Here is a 27,892-nt window from a genome sequence, read left to right on the forward strand (position 1 = left end):
TTTTTTTTTTTAACTTTTTATCATAATTTTGACTATACAAAAGTCAACATTGCTTCTGGGTCTTAAAAGTGAATCCAATGCTGAAGTGCAACTGCAAAACCGCCGATGGCCACTAGGGTCACTTCCAAAGCGATACAAAGTCAGTATAAAAATTTTTTAAATGAAAGATTATGATTTTTCTTTTTTCTTTTTAATAGACAAAATTAAGAGATAAAAAGTCTAAAATTACAAGACTGGAAAGTCAAAATTTTGACCTACTGAGCTAAAGTTATGACAAAAATGAGACAAAACAACTTAACATTGTGTTTTCATCATATGCTTTTTTAATTAGTTATTAGTTTATAACACAATATTTACTTTCTTTGTCAACATTTTTAAACTACTATTAACATGTCTTTCATCTGCATTTTTTTTCTTGGCACTACTGGTCTTCCGTATAAGGTCAAGTAAGTCATTATCTGTTTATGGGCTTAAATGGAGGCTGGAATATGTACTGCAATACAACACGAGCAGGAAGTTTGGAATTCAGTTTTGCAGCAACAGCATGAAGGTTTGTCCACAAATAATTTTGGCAAGAATTTCTAACAACTTTTGGATAAATTAAAAATTGGTTTGATTTTTAAAACTAATCGAAATCAATAAAATCATCACTTTTGGTAATTGTGTAACAAAGGAAAAGTACAAAAACTGAAAATATTGTTCAAAAATAAAAGTATGAAATGTTTTTCTGTGACAAATAATGAATTATATATAACAATAACATCAAAGTTGATTGAAATACTGTATAAAATAAAATATTTCCTATTTTAAGCTTCACTACAGGTAAACAAAATTTAAAAAAAAATATTACTTGTAATTGTGCTAAAGCTCATTGAAAATAAATATAGAAGTTTGTTATTCAGAACCGACCTATCGTTAATTTATTTCAACTTGACAGATGTTCTACGGTACAAACCGTGCATAATGTCAAATACACGTCTTCAAAAGTTGTTATAAATATGAAAAAGTCAACATGATTGAAGAGGAACTTTCATGTTATACTAACGTACAGTAATAAAAGACGAGTAAAGTTCCAGCATGTTTTCCAACTTTGTCGTTTCGTTTTTTTTACTGTGCTTTTCAATTTCTTTTTCTTTTCACGTCTTATTTTTGTGTAAATGTTTAAAGTGTTTTGAATTTGTATTTCCTCTGTGGTTCTTATTGTAGCTTTACTGTCACATTTTCCAATAATTAGATAATTTTTTTTAATGTACTGATGACTTTAGTTTTCGTACTTTGTGTTGAAGTGTTAATTTTAAAACTACATCAAAAGATCCTATAATGACAATTTGTGAACTTTTTGCAAACTTATTAAAAATCTATTTGCAGAAGTGCATCACGTTTACTTTAATTATCCTCGAGAGAAGTCCTGATTGGAAAACTGAATATAATTTAGCTACTTTCAGAACTCAGTCGGATTAAAATACACAATAAAAACTAAAATAGTCAAAAGATATCAGAACACAGATTCTCTTATTTGTTCAAATTTATTAGATATTCTGTTATGTTCCATTGTCTAGACCTTCTGTCACAGCCTGAAAGCCGTGAATAAAAAAAAATAAAATAAAAAAAAAAACTAATTGTGTTACATTCACTACTAATTCCCCTGAATTTTGCCTTATCAGAAAAGAGAAATTGAATACACTGTGAATCTGTCTTTCAAAAACAGGAAAAAAAAAAAAAAAGAAGAAAAAAAAAAGAAAGAAAATAAACAGTAGATTTTGCAAGTTCTTAATCATGATTACATTAAAAAAAAAAAAAAAAAAAAAATTTTGGACTCCATCCGTTCCCGCAGCATCTATCCCTCCCCTCAGTCAGACCATCACTGGTAATGCTACAGAAGTGTACGCATCACGCAGCCGCTTCAAGTCTAACGGCGCGACTCCCGTCATCATCGAACCCACTCAGGCTGTTCACTCCTCGTCGGTGCGTCCGAGGTCGAGCCAAGTCCAGTTCGATTCTGAGGAGAAAGCGGCGCCCTCCGAAAGGACGTTTTTCCCTTCCTCGTCCGGTGCGGTTCGACTAGCTTGATCGATCGAGAACAATCAAGAGAAAAGGAAAAACACGAGTAAAAACGAATTTTGGAGCATGCAAATCTAGTTGTGTGTTGTCGTGTTTTTTTCAGTAGATCCGTTTGTCGTCGTGTACTGGTGATGTCATGGGTCCATGTCATGCTTGTACAGGTGTGAAACATGCCAGCGTTCCTGCAGCTCAGGAACGTCCTGCCACACCTGTCCCCTCATCTGTAGAGCTGTACATTCATAAGCATGGATGAGGTACAGGTAAAACCGACTCGGAGCGACTTGCTCCGACCGCATCACGACTTCCTTAGCTACCGGTACAGTATCGGGCGATAAAACCTGACGTAGCTGTGAATGTCCCATTCAAGTCAGTGTTTCTATGTACAGTTTGTCCACTTCTATCATGGGCCTATTGTAAAGTACACTTATAGCTCTGTTTGACATAAAACACACACACACACACACACACACACACACACACACACACACACACACACACACACACACACACACACACACACAGATAGGTTCTAACAAAAAAAAGAAAAAAAAAAGAAAAAGAAAAACTACGAATTTTTGGAGACACTCAAACCTGATCCGAAAGTCTCGACAGAGCTACGTCATCATCATCATAGAAAACATCACGACACATTTTCACCCGGAGCCCGACACAATCTGCTCTAAATAAAGAACGAGCTCTCTATGTGACGAAGCAGCCGGAAAAAAAAAAAAAAAAAATCGAAAATCCGCCGAAACAAAAAGAAGAGGAGGAGGAGGAAAGCGAGCGGTGAGTTCGAGGCTTGTACTCGACGTATTTATTTCATCCTTAACTAGAAACAGTCCAGAAAAAAAAAACGTCAGACTGACCTCTTTGTAGTTAAGGTCGATGAAAAGCTTTTTTTCTTTTCTTTTTTTTGTTTTTTTTAGAAAAATCACTATACATGGTGAGAAGAAGAAGAAGAAGAAGAAAAAAAAAACTAGACAACCAGGATGTTTGCTATTCCACGACTGCAACAAACATGGCAGAACTGCCCCGGACCCAGCTCAGAGAGGAGGCGGTAGAAAAAAAACCAAAAAACAACCACCAAATAAAACAACCTCGATTCAATGCGCCGCACGACTCTCATCCTTATTTTTTTTTTTTTCAAGTTTAAAAGACCAAAAAAAAAAAAAAAAGCCTTTTGTGGAGGCTTGCGGGAGCCGTCCAGGTGAAGCCCTCGCCGGAGGAGAAAGGCCATGCAGCGACAGCATGAGGCGGAGTTCAGGAGGCCTCGGACCCCGTTCCATCTCCGTCCTCAGAGTGAAAGGCAGTCGGAAACACGAACGAGAGCACGCAAGTATTATTCTACAGACTCTCCCTAGAGGGCGCTAACCCGCTCGCTCGCTCGCTCTCTCTCTCTCTCTTTCTCTCTCTCTCGCTCTCTGTGACACCGCAGCGACCGAAACACATGCAGCGACGGCTAAAAGTGAGGAGTTCCTGTTGTCCACATGCACTTGTGACGGAGGAGGAGGTGGAGGAGGAGGAGGAGGTGGGCATGTTTTAAACGTGGGCACGTGTCGGGGCAAATTCTTTTTGATCTATCATGCATCAGCGTTATATCTGCTTTGAACCATGAAAACCAGCAGCGGTCCGCCTCGAAACTTTAAAACCATAAAAAGAAAGAACAAATACCCCCAAAAAATAAAATAAAATAAAATTCCCAAACAACTGCCAGACAAGAGAGACGGCGAGACGAGAGGGAGGACAGACGACGTTTACCGGGACGGCGACGAGGACATAGACGGTTATAATACAAGGGGTTGGGGGGGGGTCAGGAGATAAAATGGTCCAACACCTGCTTGAGTCTTCTCGTATCATACCAAATGTTTGTGGGAAGCTAAAAAAAAAAAAAAAAACGTTCTAATTAATGTAAAAGGCTTGACTTTCTGAGTCACGGTTTACACACCTGAATAAAAACAAAGCCCATTGTAATAATTAACTAACAATTACAGATCAGGCAATTTACGTTCTGTGCAAAGAGGTTTTTTTTTCTTTTTTCTTTTTCCTTTTTTTTTTTATACGTATGCAAAACCATGTTTTTTGTTTTTGTTTTTACCGAGTGAACAGGAGGCGTGTGATTGGGGGAGAGGATCTGTACAGTACTGTTAACCAATCTCATCAAACCCCCCCCGATGAATCATGTGAGACAGGAGGAGGAGGAGGATGGGGAGGAGGAGAAGAGGCGACGGCCACTTCCTCATCGTGGTGGGCGTGTCTCTGATGACGTCATCATGACAGGGTTTGGTTGATTTGCCTCATTGCTCATGAGCAGCACTGGTGCCTCGAATCGGACCTGTTTTACGCAGCTGAGGAGACGGAGAGAGAGGGAGAGAGAGAGAGAGAGAGAGAGAGACGGGTTTAGAGTTCAGTTTGGAGATGAAGACGGCAGATGTTTGAACAGAGTTTCTGCAGGTTCACCAAATGGAAATAACTTCTGAAGGCATTTGTAATTCTCTTTGTGAGCGGCACGTCGCAGCGATGCACACGGAGCTGCAGGAAGCAACAACCTTCACGAGGAAGTATTCCAGGTGTCGACATCAGCACCCGAGTTCCACACGTTAACTAAAACCGCTGGTACGCGGTTCACGCTTTCAAGAGGAGGCGGAGCTTCAACGTCCACGACCGAAGAAGGCGCGTCAGGTCAGGTCAGGTGACACCAGGTGGGTTTTCTTTGACGTTGGTGGTGGTTGTGTCACCGTGAATTCGTCCCCCAGGGTCAGACTGTCAACACCGAGTTCTACTGGGACCCTCTGAGGTTCTGTTCTGGTTTGGACTTTATCTGCTTTGTAGTCTTCAGGTCAGTCTGGGTTTTGTGTCTTTGTTTCGCTTCCTGTCCTTCCTGTGATTGTTGGCCCCGTCCCGATTAGTTTCACCTGTCCCTCGTTGTCCTTCCCACCTTGCTGTATTTAGTCTGTGTGCTCTTCTTCTTCTTCCCTCTTTGTTTCAGTTACCTGTCCGTTACTGCGTCTTTTGAAACCCGGAGAACACAAAACCACCTGAACTGTGGCACCATGGCAACAGGGTTCTCCAACATGGGCCCTCAGCCAGCACTGCTTTAAAAACAGCCATGATTCTTTCGTGGAAACTACTGCTTGGGCTCAGGAACACTCGGCTGTAAGTGTATTTGTTGAAGATTTTCTATTTCCCAAAACCTTTAGCCAAAATCAGATGTTTCTCTGCTCCAGTTTCAGGTCCGCGGTGAAATCACAAACGTTCACGTACCAGCGGTCACGTTAACGTGTGGAACTCAGGTGCTGATGTTGACCAAGAGACGACAGCTGGAATACTTCCACGTGAAGGTTGTTTCTTCCTCCTGTTCTGAACTTTTTGATCGACCCACATACCAGAAGGCACAATAAGGCCTTCGAATATCTATCAAAAACATGAATTTATTGACATTTATATCCCACTTTTGTTTATATTTCTCAGCTCAATTAATGTCATTCACCCAGAAAACTGATGGACGGATCAACCAATTAGAAAAGAATTGTCTACAACAACAATATTCAACAATATTAACATTTTGATAGCTTCTGATGCCTGAAAGAACCTGCAGATATCCTGTTTAACCTTGTTGTGCATGCAGTTCATTGATCAAATCATAAAAAGGGGAAACATGTCAGTGAGGACGAAAACAAGCAAACAGCAGAGTGAAGTAATCGAGACGAAGGTGCAGCAGCTGGAAGAAAAAGTTCAAATGTGAGTGAAAATGACAAACGTGAGTTCATGAAGAGCAGCAGGGTTAAAAAGAAAAAAACAAAAGACCCGACAGAACATGAACCTGTTCTTCGTACATGGACCACTGATGATGTTTTCACATGTTACAGTGAAAACGTCCTTCTCTGTGGGCCGATGAGGAAGCTGAACAACCAATCAGCTTCCAGTCTGCCGTTTGTGGTCTGAAAGTATCTGAACGTCTCAATTACGACTTTGTGATCGAAGATTTCTGGTTTTAGCATCAAGATAAAAGCTAAACTTCTGGGGAAAAAAAGAAAAGATTTTCCCATTCAAGCTTTTTAAAAACTGCTTCCTTACTTTTCTTCATTTTGTATGTGGTAACGACAAGCATCAGTCTGACCCAAAAACAATATTGTAAATGTTAACTTCTGTCTTTTTGGGAGACTGTAGAGGGAATATTTTTGCTCTTTTCTTAATATTTTATGGATCAAATTAACTTAACTTTAAAAGCAGCAATATAAAATGTTAATAAAATTCTAAACTAAAAACTTAACTGTTGAGAAATTCTCCAGATTTGTTTGTACAATTTCAACAATTAAAATTTCCCAAACATGTAACTGCATCTTTAAGACTGCAAATCTAATCCAGGAGTTTCAAGGCCTTGGAAGAAGCACATTTACTTGATGAAAATAAACAAGATCATTTAAAAAAAAAAAAAAATGTTGTCAAACTATCCTGGATTACAGCAGGAAGTCTTTTTTTGGGGTTTTTTTTTGTTTTGATTTTCTCAACCAATCAATCATTTTATCACGTAAATTTCCAGGAACAATTTCACACTATTGAAGACTATCTCTTAAAAATGTTCTTGCTGAGGTTTGTCACATCTTTGGTATGTCTGGCCTAAAAGTTAACTATCCCGGATGAGTTGCTCCACGGATGAAGAACAGGCTCCATGAGATGAAAAACCGAGGAGGGTTAGAAAGAAAGACGATGCAAAGATCTGAGGACAAAGTGAAAACACGGACGGAAGAAAAGTTCGGAGAGTGATCCATGCGACGGCGCCACCGGCGGTCCCGTGGTGAGACTTACTCAGCCTGCCTCTAGTGTCTGACCTACAGCGACGGGCCTCTACTCGTCTGTCGCTGAGGTGCCTCGCACGTCTCCTTTCTGACGCATCTGAGGTCACATTCAGGAGGAAATAAAGGGGTTTAAAAAAAAATTAAAAAAAATTAACAAAGATCAAGCACATTGAAGTTTGCCGTGTCGCCTCCTGCGGTTCCGGTCACAGCATTACGACCATCGCTTCAACAGCGCAGTCCAGGTAGAGAGTTAACTGACCTCCTCCAGCTCTTTCTGAGTCTCCTCCTCCATCCGCCTGATGTCCTCCATGGTCAGACCCACCCATCGGTCGATCCAGCAGAACAGCTGGCGGTGGAAGTTGGTGAAAATACGCTTTTCTTGCTGTGGAAAGAAGGGAAAAGGACTCAAACTTGTGTTCAGCTCATGTTTTGTGATTAACGCGTTGTTCTCGTTTTTAGTTCTTCCCTCACTCCATTTTACCGCTCGTATTATCGTTCTTGGCTTTTATTCCATCTTCTACATTTCTTTTTATCGCCATCGTCTCGCGTGCGTTTTGTCTCGAAGTGGTTTTTAAATCGTCTTATTCTCCTTTTAATTACGTTCTGAGATTTATGTTATTTTTCTGGCATACAGCTGCCTGTCAATCATCTGTAAAGCCCTCTGAGCTGCACCAAAATGTACGACAGAGGGGTGCTTCAGGGGGACGAAGAGCCGGCAGCACACGAGGTGGTGGAGGCCCTTTTTCCCGCCTTCAGTCCGAGTATCACGTTAAAATGTCACCGGAAGATCAATAACAGTAATTTCTTTCCCGCTGAAATAATCACACATGCTGAATGTTTTTCTTCCCAACAGGAGATGAGACTTTAATTCCCAGAGAAATGTCTCCCTCTGCTGGTCAAAACAGAAACAACATCCATCACCGACACTAAAAACAGTTCTCAGGACTTTCTTGAGGAGCTACTTGAGAGTTTCCTCCAGAACTAAATGGGCTCTTCAGGCCTTTCACCGTTCACATTCGCACCACCAACAGGAAACGTGAAAATGAACGTAGCACCACATCGGTGGTGTTCTGCCAATAAAAACAATTGGAGCCGTTTAAATGTCCCATAATTACATTAAAGACGTGTTAACTGATTTACAAAATCAACTTGAAGACTCGTTATGATCTGCTATCATTTGCGTCGTCAGTTAGCGCATTACGTGTCGATACAAACTCAACACTTCCTGTATCGTTTTCAAATTAAAGGCCCAATAACATTTTATTAGAAGAAAAACCCTCATAAAAAAGGCTTTTATTGTGAAACATTGGCAGGAAGGTGTTGTGACTGAAGTAAGACGATTAAAAACTTTCAATAAAAAGTTCAACAACTTCAACAAATAGCATCGCAGGTAGCAGCACGTAAACGGAGCGACTTCTGACATTTATATATTTTTTTGGGCGTTGAATGGAAGGCATGATGTTTTTCCTCCACCACAGTTCCCCTCGCGTTGAACTTAAAGAGTGTTTAAGTGCGACATTTAGATGTAACGTCGCACGCGTCCTTACCCTGTGGATGAAGTTCTCCACTTTGGTCTGCAGACCCCACCATCTGAACTTGACGGTGACCAGTTTGTACGCACACATGTAAGGACAGTCTGTCTTCAGCTCGTTCTGCGGAGGAGGAAACGGGGAACACGTCGGTCAGGTGTCAGGGTGAAGCATATATATAGAACATATATATATATGTGTGTGTGTGTGTGTGTGTGTGTGTGTGTATATGTGTGCGTGCGTGCGTTCGTTGCGTCGCCTCCGGTACCTTCCATTCGGGGCCGAGAGGTCCTCTGCCCGTCTTGGCGGAGTGGAAGAGAGACGGGTCTTCTTCTGGTTTGTAGTCCTGCAGGAGGACAGACAGTTAAAGACGCTGCGGGAAAACGGCCGAGACCGTTTTATCCCGGTGTTGCGTCACAATATGACTGCAGGGTAAAAAACAAACAAAAAAAACAAAAAACTGGCGACTAGACTGGATGTAAAAGTATGCTGCACGTAAAGAGTCAAAAACGAAAATGATTAAATGAACCCTGTGGAGTTTTCTTGAACTACGCGTCTCCCCCGAGATTCATTTCCTTCTGCTCTGATTTTGACATTTGGGCCGTCGCCATCTTGTTATTTTGGAGCAGGGAGTGACCATATTTGGACGAGCTGGAGGAGGAGCGAGCGGTGGATCAGACCGATCTGGTTGGGAACCCGATGACACCGTGTCGACCACCAGCAGCCAAAAGTTTGTGATGTTACGGTCGACACCAGGCAAAGAAAAACCAGCAGAGACCTTAGTTAATTCATTTCAAGATTTTATTAAACCTTCTGATAATGAATTTGGTGCTTTAAGACTTTTACTGACCAGCAGTCTGAATTAGTCCTCAGACGGCGACACCGGGAGTGAATTTTTTACACACACACGCAAAAAAAAAAAAAAAAGCCTTGTTTGGACTTCCTCATTAACTTCAGACCGTGGATTTCGTCGCTCTGTTATTGGCCGGTTCATACCGACCTCGGAGAAACCTGACCATTTGTTGAAGGGCTTCTAACACTTAAGCTGAATAAACCATTTAAAAACTCATTGGATTATCTGAAAAAGACATGGTGACAAAGCCCAACACGGAGACGTTTTTTTTTACGAGCTCATTAAAAATAAATACAATTTCGGACGGTCTCTGAACTCGGTCCGTGGAGTTCGGACCGGTGGGTGCCGATTCAGCGCCCACTTCCTGTCCGAGCGCTGAAGCATCATCATCATCAGCAGCAGCAGCGACTGTATTTTTCCCGTTCGCCCCTGAGCCCCAGATCGTCAGCTTCCCGAGCTCAAGGTTCACTGTGCTGTTTTAATCTGTCAACTGTGTGGCGAAGACGTGCAGCAGATGGGACGCTCAGATTAAGCCGTTGGCCTCAGCGTTGATCCACTTAAGTCATTACGGTGTAAGAAACGCTGGGACGACTCTGACCCACCTGGATCCTCTTTTTAGACTCGAAGCCATTGGTTTGTCTGAGAGGTAGGCGGGTATTGCTGACATGACACCAGTGAGGTCAATGAACCGTTTTAAAAAAAAAAAAAAAAGGAAAAAAAAAAAAAAAAAACACAGCCGGGGCTTTTATTTTATGATATTTAACATAAACCGCTTCGACGATCCACAACGGAGCTTTTTCTTTTGAATTGAAATCCGACTGCAATTGTCATTTCTCGGCTTTAGTCTCTGTATTTTTTTTTTTTTTTTCGCTGAGCAGCGGAGACGGCGAAGATAAACGAGCAGATATCTGCAAACGGACTGAATAATGAGACCATCTGCTGGAACATTTTCTACATTCACAGCCTGAAAACTCTTCAGCGCTGCGGTCGAGACAATCGGTCACTGATTGAACGACGATCAGCTGATGGCCTCATTCATTGGAGTCTCACCGAGGGAGCCGGCGGCCTGAATAAACACTGGAAATATTTATACATTTATTACAAACATTCACACGCCATTCGCCCGCCAACGGTTCAAGAACAAATCGACTCCCGGCAAATGGAAATGTCGTTTAATGGTCAGTTAATGTTACGATACGAGTGATAATTCCTGAAGGCGGCGTCGTACCGCCGTGTTTCGGTGGAGAGGGAGCTCAGCCAGAAGGCAACGCTTTCGCTTTACGACCCGATCTCCATGCTGTGACCTTCACCTTCGGTTGTAAGCTTCGGGTCGTGAACCCAAAGTACAAAATACAAGCGGCTGAAGCCAGTTTTCTCAGTAAGGCTCAGATTTAGAGACACTGGGAGCTCAGAGTTGGAGCGTCTCATTGGATGCTTCTTATAGACGCCTTCTGTTGGGAGGTTTTCTGCGTTTCGTCTTAACTGGCAGGAGACCCCGAGGTCGGACCCAGAACACACTGGAGAGATTATACATCTCGTCCGGTCTGCTTAGGATCCCTCCGGGAGGAGCCGGAAAATGTTGCAGTGCAGAGGGGACGTCAGTGAACGAGGATTGAAGGATGTTTTGGTTCCTATCGACTCCCGCTGCAAATGAAACATAACGAACAGAGAGTTTAACGGGCTTCAACGGGGGTCTTTGTCTGACCAATGGAAAAGGACAAAATAAGCTGCAGGTCTCTCCTATAAGTGGACCTGGCTTAGTGTCCTATGCTTTCCAGTCAGAGCCACCGCTGGCTCCTCCCCCGGCTCGTCCGAATACGGTCACTTCCTGCTCCAAACCGCTCCGAAATTCAAAAATTTCATAACGGCCGTCCACAAACCAACGTGTGACGTCCCGGTTGGGTCGCCGCTTGGGGGCAAACATGCAAAGACCACTGCAGACGTCAAAAAGTTCAAAACATAAATAAAGACGAGGGTAGCGCTAACTCTGCAGGTGAAGCCAACATACGAGCCCTCCACAGCGAATATTGCGGTTAAAAATCGAATACTCTCGACTCTTTCAATGCTTTTGGTCGGCTTACCTTCCCTGACTCAAACCCTTGCCGTGTTCCAGGTGACGCGCTTCCCTCAGCACCACTAACAAACAGTGTTTTTACACGTCAGGACTCTGACAGAGTAGTGTCGCTTTAAATCGCACACTGCTGTTCTGCACCGACAGGAAATGACCTCAGCGTGTGAAGACGTCGCCCTCCAAAATATCTGCAGCTTTAATTATTTTACCCAGAAATGTTTTTTGCGTCCTCTGTTTAACACACTGATTCTTCTGTCCAGCAGTGAAAAAGAGCCATTTTTGTTGTTCAGGAACAGCTGCAGCTTCATCAGACGCTTTTAATTTGAAAATCCTTTTTACGTCGGTGGCCCCGCCCCCTTCCTGTATGGAGCCATGGTAGCGACGGTTTAGGGTGGAAAGTGTCCAGAGATTCACACTTCCTTTTATATATTTTTTTTTTTTTACCATTCCGAGTACCTCATCCTGGTATTTGCAGTGTTTCTGTACCGACAGTGTGAACACACTGATGCCCTCAGAATAGTGGGAGTTGCTACACAACAAATATCAATGCAAACACCAACTACAGCAACAGGACTCTTCTTCAACGGGAGTCACTCTTATCTCCTACTGCGACGCCACTGAAAATCTGTGAGTTCGTGAAAAAAAAAAAAAAAAAGCACTGCAGGCAGACTGCTGGTTTCAAATCTGTCCGAACGACATACTTAAAAAGACACCTTCAACTGAAACGCAGGAAAACCACCAGGAAGAAAAAAAGAGGTCCAAATCACAAAGCAAATTCAAAAAGTTTTCATTGTGTTAATCCAAGTATTCATGCAACAAAGCACCATCTTCTGCACACAAACTAACTTGCAGCCTATGACTCGAAGCTCCTCCGAGGCCGCCGCTCCACCTGTGTGACCCGGCTCCTCCTCAGGGTGGAGACATCCTGCTTTAAATCACAGTTACCCAAACCTGCTCACCACTGAGCCACTCACTTAATACCACACTGGCCCAAATATTGGATGACCCCGACTGGAAAGGCGACCACCACCTATACTAAACGCCCGAGTCCTCTCAAAAATGTCCTCTCAGATTCCGCCCAATCAGGGCTTTTTTTCCCCCACCCCTTTCAAAGTTTCGTCGTTTATAAACAGCGGCGGTGTTCAAAACTCACTGCGGAGGACACTTCTTCTTTGCTTGAAATGTCTATGGGCACCACCTCCACAGTCCTCCATGTCTGCTCGTCCAGGTCGTGGACCTGGGACAGAGGTGGAAACACACATGGAGTCAGCAGTGGGACAACAAGGGACGTTTACGTTTCTTCATTCAAATGAGTCCTGAGCGTAAAGTCAAATCAGATTCAAATCCAGGATGTGACGACGACCTTTTTGTCTCCACCTGTTTGGCCTGATGAACATGTACCAGGATTGTCTGATTAAAAAGGGACATTTCACTGATTTTACACACGGTTCCGACTGTGAAAACAACTGGATGTTTTTGTGCTTTCAGACAGAGGTTGTGTTATAAACCAGGGGACGTGTGCCGTGTTCCCAATGACATACTTCGCTCAGTACACTAATAAAAAGTTCTCTTACATGTTAGGACTCTAACTTGTGTAGTGCAGGAATTTCAACTAAGTACACAACTATTTTACCCAGAAATTAACATGTTTTTGTGTCCTCTGTTTAACACTGATTCTTCTATCCGGCAGTAAAAAAACAAAAAACACTTTTGTTGTTCAGGAACAGCTCCAGCTTCCTCAGACGCTTTTAATTTGAAAATCCTTTTTACGCCGGTGGCCCCGCCCCCTTCTTCTACAGAGCCATGTCTGCGACGTTTTAGAAGTGGAAAGTTTTTGTTTTTTTGGACTGTTTTGAATGCATCGTCCAGGTACTGGCGCACACCAATGTTGCATTATGGGAGTTGTAGGATCCAGCGTTTTGGGTCGGCTCACTTACATTTTCTACTGTTCCGATGTCGGGTTTGTGCCACGTCTCGATCTTAATCATGAAGTCGTCCTTCATGTACTCGTTCTGAAACAGGCAGGAGAAATGGAAAAAAAAAAACATGTGAAGTCGGGTCGGAGTGCTGCAGCTGCTCTCAGCCGGTACAAACAGGACGAAGAACGCCATGAAGGTTTCTGGAGATGTGCTTAAACCCTACGGCTAAATCCAATTAACCAATCAGACGTTGGGACACAAGCAACACGGGAGATGCTGCGCAGCTCCTATTTTTAAATCTGCGAAAGCAGTTTGCAGGTAAACACTGGGCTTCAAAGTGACACCAAACTATTTGAACTGGAGCTTGTTGCATCAAATTCAACTAAATTAGACGTCCGGTTTTGAGCGTTAAATCAAACGACGAAAACAAACTGCTGAGGAGGGAAAACAGACGAGTAGAAACACGTTAAACGGGCTGGTTTAGCTGAACGACGTGTGCAGCTGGATTTCACTGCGAGTGTGGCCTCACAGTAACACAGCTCGCGGTGCAAACAGGCAGGTGTGGAGTCTGCATATGGACTTCTAAGGACTTGCAGGTTTGGTGTGGTGCTTTCAATAACGTGTATTTCTATCAATAACGTGTATTTCCGTCACTTCAATTTGATAAAGTCAACAATATAATCTTCCTTTTTTTTCCCCCCTTCAACAAATTCAGTCACGTTTCTGTAAATGTTTCACAATAAAAGCCTTTTTTTTTTTTTTTAAGTATCTCCCCCCCCGTAATGAACCGCTAAAGGGCTTTTAATTTGAAATATTTCCGAAAGTGTGAAGTTTTTTTGTTTTTTTTTTTTTTTAACTTTAACAGCACAAATAATAGCTGATCATTCGTCTTTGAGTCGAGCTTGTGAACGAGCGTCGTTCCAGCAGCACTACATTGTCTCTGCGTGTTCGCCCCGTGTGGTTGACTGGTAAACCTAAACAAGAAGTGACCCGCCTCGTCAGACCCCTGCGAGCATCAGCAGGTGTAGCTAACGGATGGATGAGCTTTGTGGTGCGAACCTTAACATTTTTTTTTTTAAATGACAAAACAACTCACCGTCACAACTGCAGACGCCATGATGCAAAGCGAGCAAACGAGAAGAAAGAAAACAGACAAAAGTTAGCACCAGAATCAAACCAGTCATTTATCAGCTGTGCAGCTTGCATGAATTTTAATTCCTCCTCTGCATGAACTTACTCGTGCGACAGTACGGGTAGGCGTTCCAAGCCTTTTCGTGAAAAACTAAAGCTCCCTCTGGTGCGATCATCTTCACATACCCCGGGACTTTACTGCAACACATAAAAGGAAAAACAAATCAGAGTCTGGGTCTTTCAAACGTCTTAGTCGGGAGCAGGCTGTTTACAGTAACAAGTAAAATAAACCGTTTTTTGTTAAAGATCGAGGTGTACAATTGCCGTATGAAAGGAGCGGGTCGGACAGCGTACGACACGAAGAGGAAACACCTGCCATGTTCCCTTTCATGAACGCTTCTGTCGGCACGTTTCTGGAGATATCAAAAGCTTTGATTCAGATTAAAGGCCTGAAAATGACTTCGGCGGTGAAGACGGATGACTTTTAACAAAAACGTTGTCCCTTTAATAAAGTTGTGGCGGCGCGTGTGTGGAGATATTATCATCACCTTTAAATACGGAGGGCACACCTTGTACCTAAATAAGAGAGCAGACGCTGGTCAGGGTCCTGAAAACAGACTTACATGTTTAATATTTAGCTGACACGCAGCAGAAATACCTGCAGTTTAGGACTGGGTTAATGTGACAGACATTTTTTGTGATTTTTCATTTAAGACTTGAGCAAGAAAAGTTTGAAAGCTGTTTAGAAATGATTTTACGTAATCCAAAATGGTTCATTTAGCTACTCCTTTGTTCAATAACCAAATTTCCATATACAAATTTTTCAGTTATTTACAGTGTGTACTTTTGAGTTATTTTTACTTTATTCTTCTTTCACCCTCGTTAAAATGGGGACAGCCTGTAAACATGTTTTACCAAATAATACATTGCAGTTCTGCGCCGAATAAAAATTTGAATTAAATTAGGGTTTTTTTGTAAATATGGAGTCGAGTTTGTAATATGAGGTAAAAAAAAAAAAAAAAAAAAAAAAAAAAAAAAGAGGTGCTGCTGCTTCTTCTGCGGAGGTGTCATCACATTTAATCTCCTCTCAGATGGATGCCAAGAAACCTTCCACAACAGTGATCGTTAGGAAACAAGCTAATATTTGCAGGCGCCGCTCATCTCTGGCACATACAAGGCCCTCCGGTCAATATTTATTTTTCGAGCGTACGTGAAAGGTTTTCTTCGGAAATATGCCGTTTATTCCTCAACTCGCCTCTTTAGATGGTATATTTTGTGCGTGTACTGTCCCTTCTCGCCGTCCTTCTCGTAGGGCTCGTTCTTCAGCACCTCGATGCCTTCGCCTCCTCCCGTCTCATTCTTGCTGGCCTCAGCCACGGAGTACAGCTGCCCTACTTGATACTGTGGGGAGATGAGAGAACGCAGAGTGAATGTGCAGCTTTAACTACAGCCACGGATCCTGAAGAGTAATTGCAAGAACAAGGCAAAAGGCTCCGCGGGTCCCACGAGGAAGCCCGTGCAGGTGCCTCAAACACGCAGTACCACAGACGGCCACTAGGTGCTGCGCAGAAAGAAAACCATTGCCTCTCTCTTTGAATGTGATTTTGCTGCTTAATTGTCATTTAATCAATTATTTCTGAATGCATTCACATCCAAGGTGATATTGAGCTGTGAATAAAGGCTTCAAGTAACATTTTATCAACCTCGTGAATACGTTTTCCTGCCGTTAATGAGGAAGATTTAATACTTAAATTTGGGGGGAAAAAACAAAAAACAAAAAGCTCTGTCCCTTCTAACGATGTGTCGTGATTGTTTTACATTTTTAAATGGTCATTAAATCATAAAAAAAGTTTAATTGTTTATGCAACTATCGTCTCGTCTTTTAAAAAAAAATTTTAAAAAAAATCTTTCCTTGTTTTTACCAGCATGTAATGTGTTATTACTGCCAGTAGGTGGCGGTGAAGCGCCTAAAAGCTGTTTGCAAACCACCATTAAGCAACAAAAAGAAGAAGTGTGTACCGCTGTGAGATTACATGTTACGGTACAAACATTAAAAATATCCCAAAAATACTATGCCGATTAAATAGTTGTGTATAACTACTTGAAAAAAAATAAAACGAAAATTAGGTACGGTACAAACTCTGCATGTAAAGCCATCAGATCATCAGTCTACCACAGATATAAACAGCCATTTAATAGCAAAGCGCCGAGCAGATCGATGTTGGATCGGGTCTTTGAAGAATAGTCAAATATTATCTGATTCCCTCATTAGGTACATTTAAAGTTCATTAAGCGGGATTTGACATGATTTTGCTGCTGATAAAATCGATAGGAAGAGACATTAAAACTAGCAACACCTCCGCTTGTGTTCAATCTGGAGAAAATCCTTTATTTTTGTAAAATGCTATAATATCTTAAAAAAAAATTGACATCTCTAACTACAGTACGTCATGTTTTTTTTTTGTTTTGTTTTTTTACAGCAGCCTGTGAACGGGGGTCGGTCGATGAATTATATCACTGGATATCACTCAGGGCTCAAATAAAGACTAAAAACACACAGCCGTGGACGACTTCTGAGGCTAAGCCGTCAACACTAAAAATGTGCTCGCTGTAACGACGCCACGCACAGATGGCGGTTAAAAAAAAAAAAAAAAAAAAAGGGAAAAAAAAGAAGGAGTTCGGTTCTTCTGTGCGGCCGCTCACAGTGACACCAGAGAGCGAGCGGACAAAGACGGTTCTGTCCCGAGTCCGAGCGCCACACTGAAGCGTTTTCTGCGTGCGGGGGTGGGGGGGGGCAAAACAGTCTTCACCATTTAAACAAACTGTGGCTATATCACACACCGTGTTAGCGGCGCCTTGAAACGCTGAATTCAAAATGCATTGCTAATGTAATCTTCAAGAGGATGTGGAGGCAACAACACTCACCTCTTCCACAGAGACCGGCAACACTACACGGCTGGGAAGGAAAACAAGGGAGAGGTGGGGCAGGAAGTGGAGGGAGAGAGAGAGAGAGAGAGAAATCAGTTAAAAAAAAAAAAAAAAAAAAAAAAAGTGGTTCATAAAAACAGACCGATCTGACGCAAGAGTGGATTTTTTTCATGCTCTTTTTCATGCACTTAAAAGTTTGAGGAGAGGAAGTGGTTTGATAGCTCTGAGGTTATGCTTCTTTAAAATATGAAACGCACTTAAAAACATCACGCTCTTTAAAAGCATGATGTGCATTGAAAGGCCCCCCCCCAAAAAAAAAAAGAAAAAAAGAAAAGAAGTTTGAGGATAAAACTTCGTTCCAAGTCAAGACGACCTCTGGAGGAAAAAAAAAATACTGAACTGGCCCTGTTTGTGCGAAAAGTTTAAAATGTTAAAAAGAAGTGGATCATCTGCAGATAAAACATGGTTGCAGCTGAAGGAGCCGTAACTTTTCTGATATAATTGAAGACCGTCATTTAAAGTATGACGGCAGCAAGACAAAGAAATGAAAACATGAAATGGTTTCCTTAATTATCCGTTATATTACAAATACAGAGCCCACAAAATAAGTTCAATATTTCTTTTCTTCTACCCTTTTTAACGTCGGTGTGATGATTAGTTATAAAAACGGTTTCTTTTTTTCAGGTCCCCCACCCCACCCACATGTTTCTTGCATAAATTACTAGTCAACAACTTCCACACGAGTCCAGTTAAAGCAGTCAGAGTCACAGTTGAGTTCATCCAGGACGCGATATTGTGCTGCTTATTTATGCATATTACAGCTTAACTATGGAACGAAGGTATTCACTAAACAGACACACAGGAAAAAGGGAATCTCAGGCAACGGCTTCTTCCTCCTCTCATACCAACACTGGGCTACGACTGGCAGATTCTGCAACACACCCTCAACCTAAACATACACTGATTGATGAAGGCTGAAGGGGGGCGGAGCTTATGCAGTCTCACAGGCTCAGTTTAAACATTTATAAAAGGTAAACAAATGGAAAGCCATTACATGTATTTATAGCCAAGTCAATGAGGATCGTAATATATATATATATATATATATATATATATATATATATATATATATAATGGCTTTCCATTTGTATATATAAATATATATATATATATATATATATATGTATTTATATAAAAATCGATTTTCACAATCAAATCAACTGTTCAGGAAGTTCGGTATGACAACGAGTTGTAGCAACATTTTAGAGCTGAAAGACAATAAATAAACCGGTTGCCATTTTCTGCTTTCCCGTGTTTGTAAACTGACTTCTTTTCAGTTTGAGACAAAACAAACCATCTGAAGGAGTATTTTGGGGGGTTTAAGAGAATTATAACAAGCATTTGTTTTCATTATTGGGAAATTTTATTGACCAATAATCGAGTGCATTAAAGTGAATAGTTGTAGCCACAAAACATCTTGCATTTCCAGCTCACGCGTGCCGGGTGAGATATTATTCCCCCCCCCGACACTATACGGACATAATGCGTCTTTCACGCAACGACTAATTCAGACCGTTTATATAATCTGTCGTTACACCCGTTACGTTATGAGACATAATCGGACTTTGATCCCCAACAGTCATTTAACAGCAGGAACCGTGTAGCACAACCAGAAACACAAACAGGCAGAGTGTGCCGTGTTTGTGGTTTTGGCTCGGCCCACCGTGCACGGTGGGGGAGGGGCTCCGGCGAAATGCACAAAATCTACAGCGCGAGATTTTTGAGGTCGATCGATCGACCGGGCCACCGAGGCCGGGTTTTAATCCGGTGCCCCGAAGAGGAGAGAGCGCACGCACCTGATTATTTCATTGAGCGGCAAATGTCGGCACGAGATGAGAAATAAATCAGTGAAACCGCAAATTTCTAGCATTTTCCCCGTGACGATAGCTGTGTTTTTTTTCCTATTAAACTGTTGCAGTGCTGCATCGATTTCACTGAGGACGACATATAATCAAAAGGGACAATAACAACATGAATATTAAATTAAAAAAAACATGTACGCGTGATGAGCTCAAACCTCCAAGCGACACCATAAAGTGTCCCGTTCTAGGGTGAAGACTCGGTATGTTAATAATTAATAAGTTATTGATTATTTGCTAAAATAAAACCGTTTCATCTATCTTCCAGTGGAGATATGAATAACCTGCCACTGGTCAGATTATGGTGTCTGCAATTTTTCATCTTTAGTATCCTGAACGTGTGTCAACTGCAGTGTAAAACCCTCTGTGTGCCTTCAGACACCTGCAGCACAGAGACTGTGGGGATGCTGAGACACTAAAAGGGCTTTAAATTTGAATTATGAGCAGTTTTTTTTTTTTAAATTTCTCTTCATAGTAACAATATAGTACAACAAAACAAATGTTTCAGGTAAACTAGAGCTCAAATTATTAGTTAATCCATCAATTAGTAGTCGTACTAACTGTTCTGATATGCAGTGATTCCAGCTTCTCAAACGTGGGTTTTGAATTGTTTGTTGGACAAAAACAAGAAAATGAAATAAATCCAGTAAGGAAAATAATTTTTTTTTCACAATTTTCGCTTATTTTTACAGACCAATTAATCAATCAAGTAATTGTCAGATTAATTGATCAAATATCGCATAGTTGCAGCCGTGACTTAATCAAATCGAACAACAGCCGATCAATTATTTCGCTAGGAATGTACAATATCCTGAAGGCCCCGAGTGTTTGTCTGTCAATCATGAACAAAGCTGAATTTCACAACAGCGATAGCGGCCCTCTCGTACATTATGATGCAAGCTGTGAATGCTAAAGAGCAGGTTAGCGGGTTAATACGGTGACATAATCGACCACAATGTCAAATTATGACACTAAATTTGACAGGGTGGGAAAAAAAAAAAAAAAAGTTCTTACGAGCCAAAAGAAGAGCCTCTGAAACCGAGACAAACAAAAACAAAAAATTAAAAAAAATAAAATAAAAAGGGGAGGGGGGGGGCTACAAATCAACATCTGGCTGAACGCTGGGAAAGACGTCGAGGCTCAAACGGCGAAGATTTAACCATCAGCGTCACACTGAGGCAACACGACCACAGCCGTCACCGTGGCGGCTTACCGGAGCTCTCGCTTGCTCATCAGTTACTTCTATTCGAGTGCGGCAAGAACATGAAAATCTGCAACACGAACACTTTACGGTACACACCCAACCATTTACACCTGCAGCCTTGTTCCGTCTGCCCAAATGGGGAAACCGTTTTGCATTTACAATTCATGCGTCCACAATGATGTCATTCAAAAACAATGCGCCGGCTATGAATCGATGGCTATTAACGTGTCGAGACAGATCGTATTTTGATTTGGAGGCGTCATGTTAAAAGAGCAGAAAGTGAGTTGTACTCCGCCGGAGCAGCTGAAAGCATCCTTCATATCTGGCCTGCCAGATATGAATTTATACTTCCCGGACAATATTTTACTGGATAATTTTATGACCATGTCTCATGTAATTGGTTAAAAGACACAGAAAAGTTATTATTCCGTGGGTAAGGATAAATATCCCAGTCCCAGAGACATATTTATTCAGATATGACTCACAAAGCAAAGGAAATGGTATTCAATAGAGTTGCTGGTTTATTGATTACTTCACCGTTTCTTAGGATTTTCTGTTGTTCTTCATGTGTGACAGAAAAACGAAGCATCTTCTGTTTTCAGATCGTCGACTAAACCGAATTTTGGCTCCGAGAATTTGTGACGGCTGTTTACTGGATTTCATAAACAAAACGATTAAGTGAGAAAATAATCTACAGGTTAATTAACAATACAAATAATTACTTTCATTAGTTGCAGCCACAATAGGAGAATAATTATACTGCAGGTGAAACTCTGCAACATTCCTCTGAAAGAAAACAATGCAGTGGCGATTTATTTTCTGCTGTGATTTATTTTAGCCCTTCTGAACAATGGACGCAATTAAACAGGCTTAGTTTAACATCCTACAGCTGTGCAGGTGTTGGTGGATGAATCCCCAAAGTATCAATACTACTGATATGAAGGTGTTTCAACTATTGATACTAGCATCAATCATACTTCAGTTACTGAGCTGGAGGTTCTGTCGTTAAATGTCTTGTTTTGTTCGGGTAAAAGTCCATAACTATTCAGTTTATGATGATGATATGCTTAAAATACAGCAAAATTACTTTTTTGAGCTGCTGAAATCTGAAAATACTTGGCAGGTTTTTCCCCCCATTATTTTATCTTGGATAATGACTGATGCAATGAATCAATTATCAAAATGGTGGCTGATTAGCATTCCGTCAATCTACCGATTATTGATTTATCATTTCAACTCTAGTTAGATTCAATCCTGTGCATGAACAGTGATCTCAATATTTCCATCTCTGCTGCTTCTGTGTGCACGTTGCAGTGATCAGTTCTTTAGTTCAAACATGTTTTGTATACAGTGAACCCTCGCTATAACGCGGTTCACCTTTCACGGTCTCGCTGCTTCACGGATTTGCATCGTGCATTGAAATCACATTACGACTATATGTAACGTAGATATATTTAATGTCCAGTTCTATCTATTTCAATTGTAAAATAAAGGTTACTACTTCACGGATTTCGCCTATCACGGTTTCTATTTGGAACGTAACCCCGCGAAAAACGAGGGTTCACTGTATATATATATTCGACATACGAGTAAAAATAGTCAAAAACGGTAAATAACAAAAAAGCTTCACATTTAGAGATAATCAAAAGAGATCCGGGACAATGTGAGACATTATAAAAAGATATTTGCGGGCCAACTTCTACCATCATCATCCAAAACAATTTACAGTATTTACAAGTATTTACAAAATGGCAGGGGTTACTTGCACCCTGGACCGAATGTGAAGGAGCTACATTTTTTAAAAGACAGAGTCCAGATTAAAATGCCTAAAGTATTCAGCAATTTGTGCCAAGAGGAGTAAATAAAAAGCAAAGAAGTGGGCAGTCCTCTGTACAGAATGTGTGAGAGAAAGCAGGACACACTATTTACGCTTTTATTTGGCGCCTAACAGCCTTCTTATGTGTATAATACAGACGTCAATAGATAAATTGAAAACCTCAACACTGCAGGTGTAGGACTGACTGTCCTCTGTCTGATATTATGACAGATTCAGGTACGTAAACAGTGAGAAATCAAAATGAATGAAAATGAAACGATGGCTTAATTTGTAAATGTAAGACATCTTTCCACATCTTTGGGGGTGATGATGGAAGAAAATACCACATCCCCGAACCTCGATCACATTGTGGACACTTAACACATCATCTGCCTCACCCCCCCCACCCCACAGTCCCTGTCCAAGGGATCTATCATTAAATAACCGAGTGTAAACATTTGTCTGGAGTTGTATTTTCATATATTTCTTGTAGAAAGAGTGTATTTGTTTTCTTTAAGCTTGTCCTTCAATTTCATTTTCCCCCTAGCATGCCTACAAAGTTGACTGGGGAGGTTGAGGGTGTTACCTGTGCAGCTTTTAGGGGCCTTTTTGGCCCGCTGTCAACTTTAATTTCTAAATAATTCACATACTGATAACGCGTGTATGAAAAAATAAAACAAACAAACATTAAAACGCTTGACATTGTGCGGTAACCCAAAAATAGTCCATATTGATAACGCATCGATCATCACGATAGATGCATCTCCCCTCGACGTGATTGCGGATTAGCTGCTTTTCAAAAACGAGAAGGTATCGATGCTATTCATCGTTTTCCTTTCGATACGAGATTGAATATTTTGTGGCATCGCCCACCAACTAAACAACAGGTACCGTTATATGCAGCTGCATCGTTAAACAAAACAAAACAAAAAAACCTTACCAAGACCACAGAATATAAAAAAATAAATAAATAAACCACCGGGCATTTCCAATACAACAAACCTCTTATGATTAAACGTGTTAACAAAAGCAAACGCTACTGTTATGTCAGCGTTAGCCGCCCAGTTAAAGGGGCTAGCTGTCCGATGCTAGCGCCGAGCAAACTTAAACAGCACAAGGAGTTCGTCCTTCCTTCTCTACCGCTGCGGTTGCGGAAGTCTTTTCGTTGACGCCGAGGGTTTTTTTTTTTTTTTTTTTTTGCGTCTGCTTCCCCCCCCCCCCTCTCTGCCGGGAGCTCTGGATGTTTTTTACACTTGAACTCGGTTGTCATGCTAGCAGCTAGCCGGGTGCTAAAGCTAACTTTAGCCGGTTAGCATTAAATCCGACGGAGAAGGAGAACCTTTAATCTGTCACTCACGAGACCGCGAGAGCTTAACGTGACGGCGCTTCGGACGTTTTAACGCGCCGCTAACCGGCGATGTATCTCAGCCGCCGGTTAACTAACCGAGCGTGTAAGCCTTTTTTTTTTTTTTTCAATGTAATTCGTTTTCATTAAAGAAGCTAATCATCCCCCCTCAAGCCGCTAGCGTTAGCTCGCGGCTAGCAACGCCTAAAAAAAGACCGGTGCGTCCCGTTATCCGCGTCCTGATCCACCCTGCTTAAAACCTCCGCTTTTTTTTTTTTTTTGGCGGCTGCGGCGCCGTTAAAACGCAGCGGACGGGAACACGCGTGTTTACTGCTCGCTTAATTCGCTCTCGGACGGATGGAAATCGCCCGCTAAATGCGCCGAAAGACATTTAAAAAAAAAACAAAACAAAACACTTCGGACTCACTATTCCTTGATGAGCACCATCTTCGTCACCCGGGCTGCGGCTGCGCACTGCGAGTCGACACCAGCGAGAGTTATCAACAAGTTCGTCCCGCCCTCCTGGTGAAATCTGATTGGCCGGAGCGTCCACGCCGTCGTTAATGTGACGTTTACTGTAGTGGGCGTGTCTTATTCACCTTTACGGCACGTAAGCGTGTATTAACCTCTGGTTGGATTGAGTTTTCGCGTCTTTATTATTAAATAGTAGAATAAAAAAAAGAAAATACTCAATTACAAGTGGATGCCCTTCGTTCAAAAGCATTCAAAAAGTAAACAGGAAAATGTACTTACAGTATCAAAAGTACTCAATATGCAAAATGGCCTAGTTTAGAGTGTTATATTTATCATGTATAAGTGACTGGAGCAGCATTTTAATGCCGTCACGGAAAATCAAAATTCAACACATACCAGGCCGACTGTTCACGCATCTAAGCAAAGAATATCAGTGCATAGAAGCTAATGTAACCTATTTTAGGTTTAAAATATCGATCAAAAAAGTAAATAGTAACTAAAGCTGCTAGATAAATGTAGTGGGGTTGAAGTCCAAAGTAGCGTCAAATGGAAATACTCAAGTAAATTTGAAAACTCAATTTTGATCCTAAAGAATTCACAAATAAAAATAAAAAAAAAAAAAGAAGTAACACCATGATGGAAAGAAAAAAAGATTGTTTCTTCTTGGCTGCGGAAAGTTTCTATGTAGTCATCTTATTTGCAAGGTTTCTTTTGTTTTACTCTTATTTGCAAGTGGCTCCTGGAAAGTTCTTACGACTTCCCCTGTGTCCTTATCTTGTGACCTACAACCAACTCAGTATTACCAGTATTAAAGCAGATACAAAGGGAATTGGGGTGACTGTCAACTGTTTGTCACACTGTATAAGAGCTACCCTACGGAGGAGTGACGTTGAGCAATGCTGGACATCCTTCTTTGAGTGTACATGTATTTGCTCCTTCTTGCAAGAATAAATGTCCGATATGTTTGATTTTGAATCGAGCCTCCGAGTAATTTTTTTTAACACACCAGGTCCTGCTGAAAGCTAACTAGCCTAGCTTAGCAGAGTAGCAGTCTCTCGGGTGGAATTCTCTTGGGTTGTTATAGTTAAGCATCTAAAAATTAAACACTATGCATTCAAAGATTAATTTGGGGAGTTTGAAAAGCTACCCAATAGCATTTAAATAATTCAAATTAGCCCCATAATGTGATGCACACATTGATACATCAGCAGACTAATTATGTAGCTGTTAAGCAAGTGTGTGGTGGAATAAAAGAGTGTGACCTGAGATAGTGGAGAACAGGTAAAGTAGCAGAAAATGCCTCAGGTAAAAGCAGTTTAAAATTATATGCACCATACTCGGTTAAATGTATTTATACTGCTGTAATAATACTGTTAATACAGAATTTTATATTTACGGTTTTGCGTTTATTATAAGTAAAAACAATGTTTGAAGAATTTTGAGCTTCACTAAGTATTTATGTCATCAACGCGAGACCAGGAAGGGAAACATTTTTATTTGTCAACTTTTTGAGTGATTGAGGTTTTTCTGAATAGGAGTCTGGCACAGCTGCAAAATTGTACATTATAAAGTGAATGAAACAGCAAGAGGAAACATGCTGACAATCACACGTGAAACCGAACCGCCATAAAAATATCAAAATGTTCTCTTCTTGGTTTTAATTGTCTTTATAAAATGTGTAATAATGACTGGAAAACACGGTTTACTGAACAAAATAAATGACAACGATAAGAATCAGTAATGACATGTGACAATAATTAATACGCAATAAAATCAAGTTAAAATTCAGGTCGACTTACACGAATATAGCGAGCGTTTTAAATCTTCATTCAGTCAACGGACTGGAAGTCAGAACATTTCTTTTCAGTGTACACGGAGGCATCGGGACACATGCTCTCTATCAGTCATGGAAACACAGTTAAAGCCAGAGACACTTCTCTCAGAGTTATTCAGTCCTTCCAGCTCTCTCCAGAAGAAGGCACAGTCATCACATTCAAAACATTTACATCCCTTCACATAAAACATGTAAAATCACGGTCGGTACTAAAACGTTGTTTTTTTTTTTCATCCTCGTCTTCAGCAGGGGGGGGTTGTGAAAAATGTGTTTCACTGAGAAGCTCCTGTCGTTGTATAAATACACAGAAAATGACCCAGAACATTGCCCTCCTGGGTCAAAGATCAGCAGGTCAAATGTATCCGAACTCAACATTTAGAGGACGGGAAAAAGTGTCCGGGTGAGAGGAACTTGTAGCCGTTCCCAGAGGGAAGTCTCATGCCTCCTTTGGAGTTCGTGTGAAGACCAGACGCCGGATGCGGAGGCGGTTTACTGTCCAGTTTTTGGTGCCCGTTTGGTCTGCTGTCAGTGTTGTGATCCTTGGGTCCCTCCGCGTCTTTCCCGACGGACTCGTGTCTCGGTGAGAGATTCAGCAAACCCAGAACATCCTTCTGAACCGTGCTCATTTTTTTGCTCCCACCTCGGAGTAAACTGCCGGCGCAGGGCACCTCGTGTTTCTGGCCGGCGTTGGCCCAGAAGGTTTTCAGGTTGTGGACGGCCTGGACTCTGTTGTCCTGTTTGAGCTCGGGGGTGTTTGCCGGGCTGGAGGAGGCTGAAACGGATCCGGCGGAGGAGTAGGAGAGGACCGGCGAGGGGGCGGTGTCGGTGGGAGAGCGTGAAGGTGAGATGAGGGCGGTGAAAGGTGAGCTGGGGTATTTCAGTTTCAGCGTGTGCACATCTGGGGAAGCCCGGTCCTTCACGGAGAGAGACAGAGACGGGGAGGAACGAGCCGGGCTGCTGTAGCCCGAGCTGACTTTCTGCAGCGACGAGGAGCGGGACGGCGGTTTGGGTCGAGTCGGAGGAGGTGTTGAGGCGGAGGTGGAGAGATGACCGGAGAGTGAGAGCGGAGAGGAGGACGCCTTCAGACTCGCTCTGCTGGGCGGTCTGCTGAATGCACTGGTTTCGGAGGGCTGGAAGCCTCGTGCTCCGTGAGTGGGAGTCAGAGTCGGGGTCGTGGGAGTCGACGCGGACGGCTGCCTGGCGTGAGCCTCCTTTCTCCCCTCGGCTCCCCTCGGAATCTTCGCCCTCATGTTTGCCTTCTGCAGGCTCTCCACGGCTTGCATGTGGCTCTGGGTCTCCTCCAGGATCTTCTGGGCCAGTTCCTGAGGATCCAGTTGTCCCGCCGGTCCCGTCCTCTCCTCCTGGGATTTGACCGTGCTGTCCGTCTCGGTGCTCGACTGGTCCGACTCGGAGCTGCTCACCTTCCCTTTGCCGGTCCGCTGGGGAGGTGAACTGGAAAACAAAATGAAATAGAGAGATAAATTTCCCGTATGTAGAAATGAAATATGTGCCTTTTGAAACTGTTATATCACTCTGTAATAAAACAGAAAAACTGAAAGATACAGAGGCGCAAAACTGTCCTGGTTGAACCATCAGTAAAAAAAATGGAGGTTGTTGAAAAATATCTCGTTCTTCGATATTAAATCGAAAAAAATACAGACCTGTGTACATAAAAACTGAGGAAGAGAAGCCAACTCCCAGAATGCATCGTGGTAGGAACTACGTTCAGTTGTGTGCGCTGCTGATAAAACATCAACAGTTACAGTTAGGTGTTTGGCTGAGACAATAGCATGCTAGAAAATGTATGCTAATGATGTAGCAACAATGAAGAGAGCTGGCAGTTAGCTTAGCATAAAGACTGGAAACAAGCTGTCTATTATCACCTCCAAAACTCAATCTCTGTGAAATCTCACTAATATATTCTGAAATGTTGTCGTAATTAGTACATGAATTCTCGAGTTATGGCCACAAATGTGTTGCGTGACATCACTGCAACGTTTGACCTTTTACCC

The 27,892-nt window shown here is 41.9% G+C and overlaps 2 protein-coding genes across 3 annotated transcripts in view; both read right to left on the bottom strand.

Moving 5' to 3' along the window:
- Positions 1–2,847: 2,847 nt before the first annotated feature.
- pitpnb (phosphatidylinositol transfer protein, beta) lies at positions 2,848–24,036 on the bottom strand. The gene is made up of 12 exons (XM_069701453.1): positions 24,000–24,036; positions 17,286–17,316; positions 15,616–15,761; positions 14,467–14,558; positions 14,326–14,333; positions 13,248–13,322; positions 12,464–12,547; positions 8,655–8,732; positions 8,405–8,509; positions 7,117–7,239; positions 6,868–6,954; positions 2,848–4,406 (listed from the first exon to the last, which is right to left on the bottom strand). Exons 1-11 carry the CDS (start codon positions 24,017–24,019, stop codon positions 6,907–6,909), a joined length of 810 nt encoding a protein of 269 aa, XP_069557554.1. The 5' UTR covers positions 24,020–24,036; the 3' UTR covers positions 2,848–4,406; positions 6,868–6,906.
- A 1,486-nt stretch (positions 24,037–25,522) lies between these two features.
- Positions 25,523–27,892, bottom strand: part of ttc28 (tetratricopeptide repeat domain 28) — a 107,167-nt gene continuing 104,797 nt past the window's right edge. For both annotated transcript variants that reach the window (XM_069700766.1, XM_069700775.1), the window contains one exon: positions 25,523–27,332. In XM_069700766.1, the coding sequence (XP_069556867.1) occupies positions 26,249–27,332 (1,084 nt within the window). In that variant the 3' untranslated portion in view covers positions 25,523–26,248. The remainder of the gene's footprint in view (positions 27,333–27,892) is intronic.

The sequence above is a fragment of the Brachyistius frenatus genome, unplaced genomic scaffold, assembly GCF_029030835.1.
Source record: "Brachyistius frenatus isolate BFR_SWC_R1_liver_20210118 unplaced genomic scaffold, ASM2903083v1 Contig_3, whole genome shotgun sequence".
NCBI classification, from domain to species: Eukaryota; Metazoa; Chordata; class Actinopteri; family Embiotocidae; genus Brachyistius; species Brachyistius frenatus.

What these genes read in the sequence shown, in the direction of transcription:
- pitpnb (XM_069701453.1), bottom strand. Translation starts at nt 24,019, where the DNA reads ATGGTGCTCATCAAGGAATA. An exon ending in AAAATATACCATCTAAAGAG is followed by an intron (nt 14,559 to 15,615) that starts GCGAGTTGAGGA and finishes TATGTGTTGCAG; the next exon opens with TAAAGTCCCGGGGTATGTGA. An exon ending in CTCTCGGCCCCGAATGGAAG is followed by an intron (nt 8,510 to 8,654) that starts GTACCGGAGGCG and finishes CCTCCTCCGCAG; the next exon opens with AACGAGCTGAAGACAGACTG.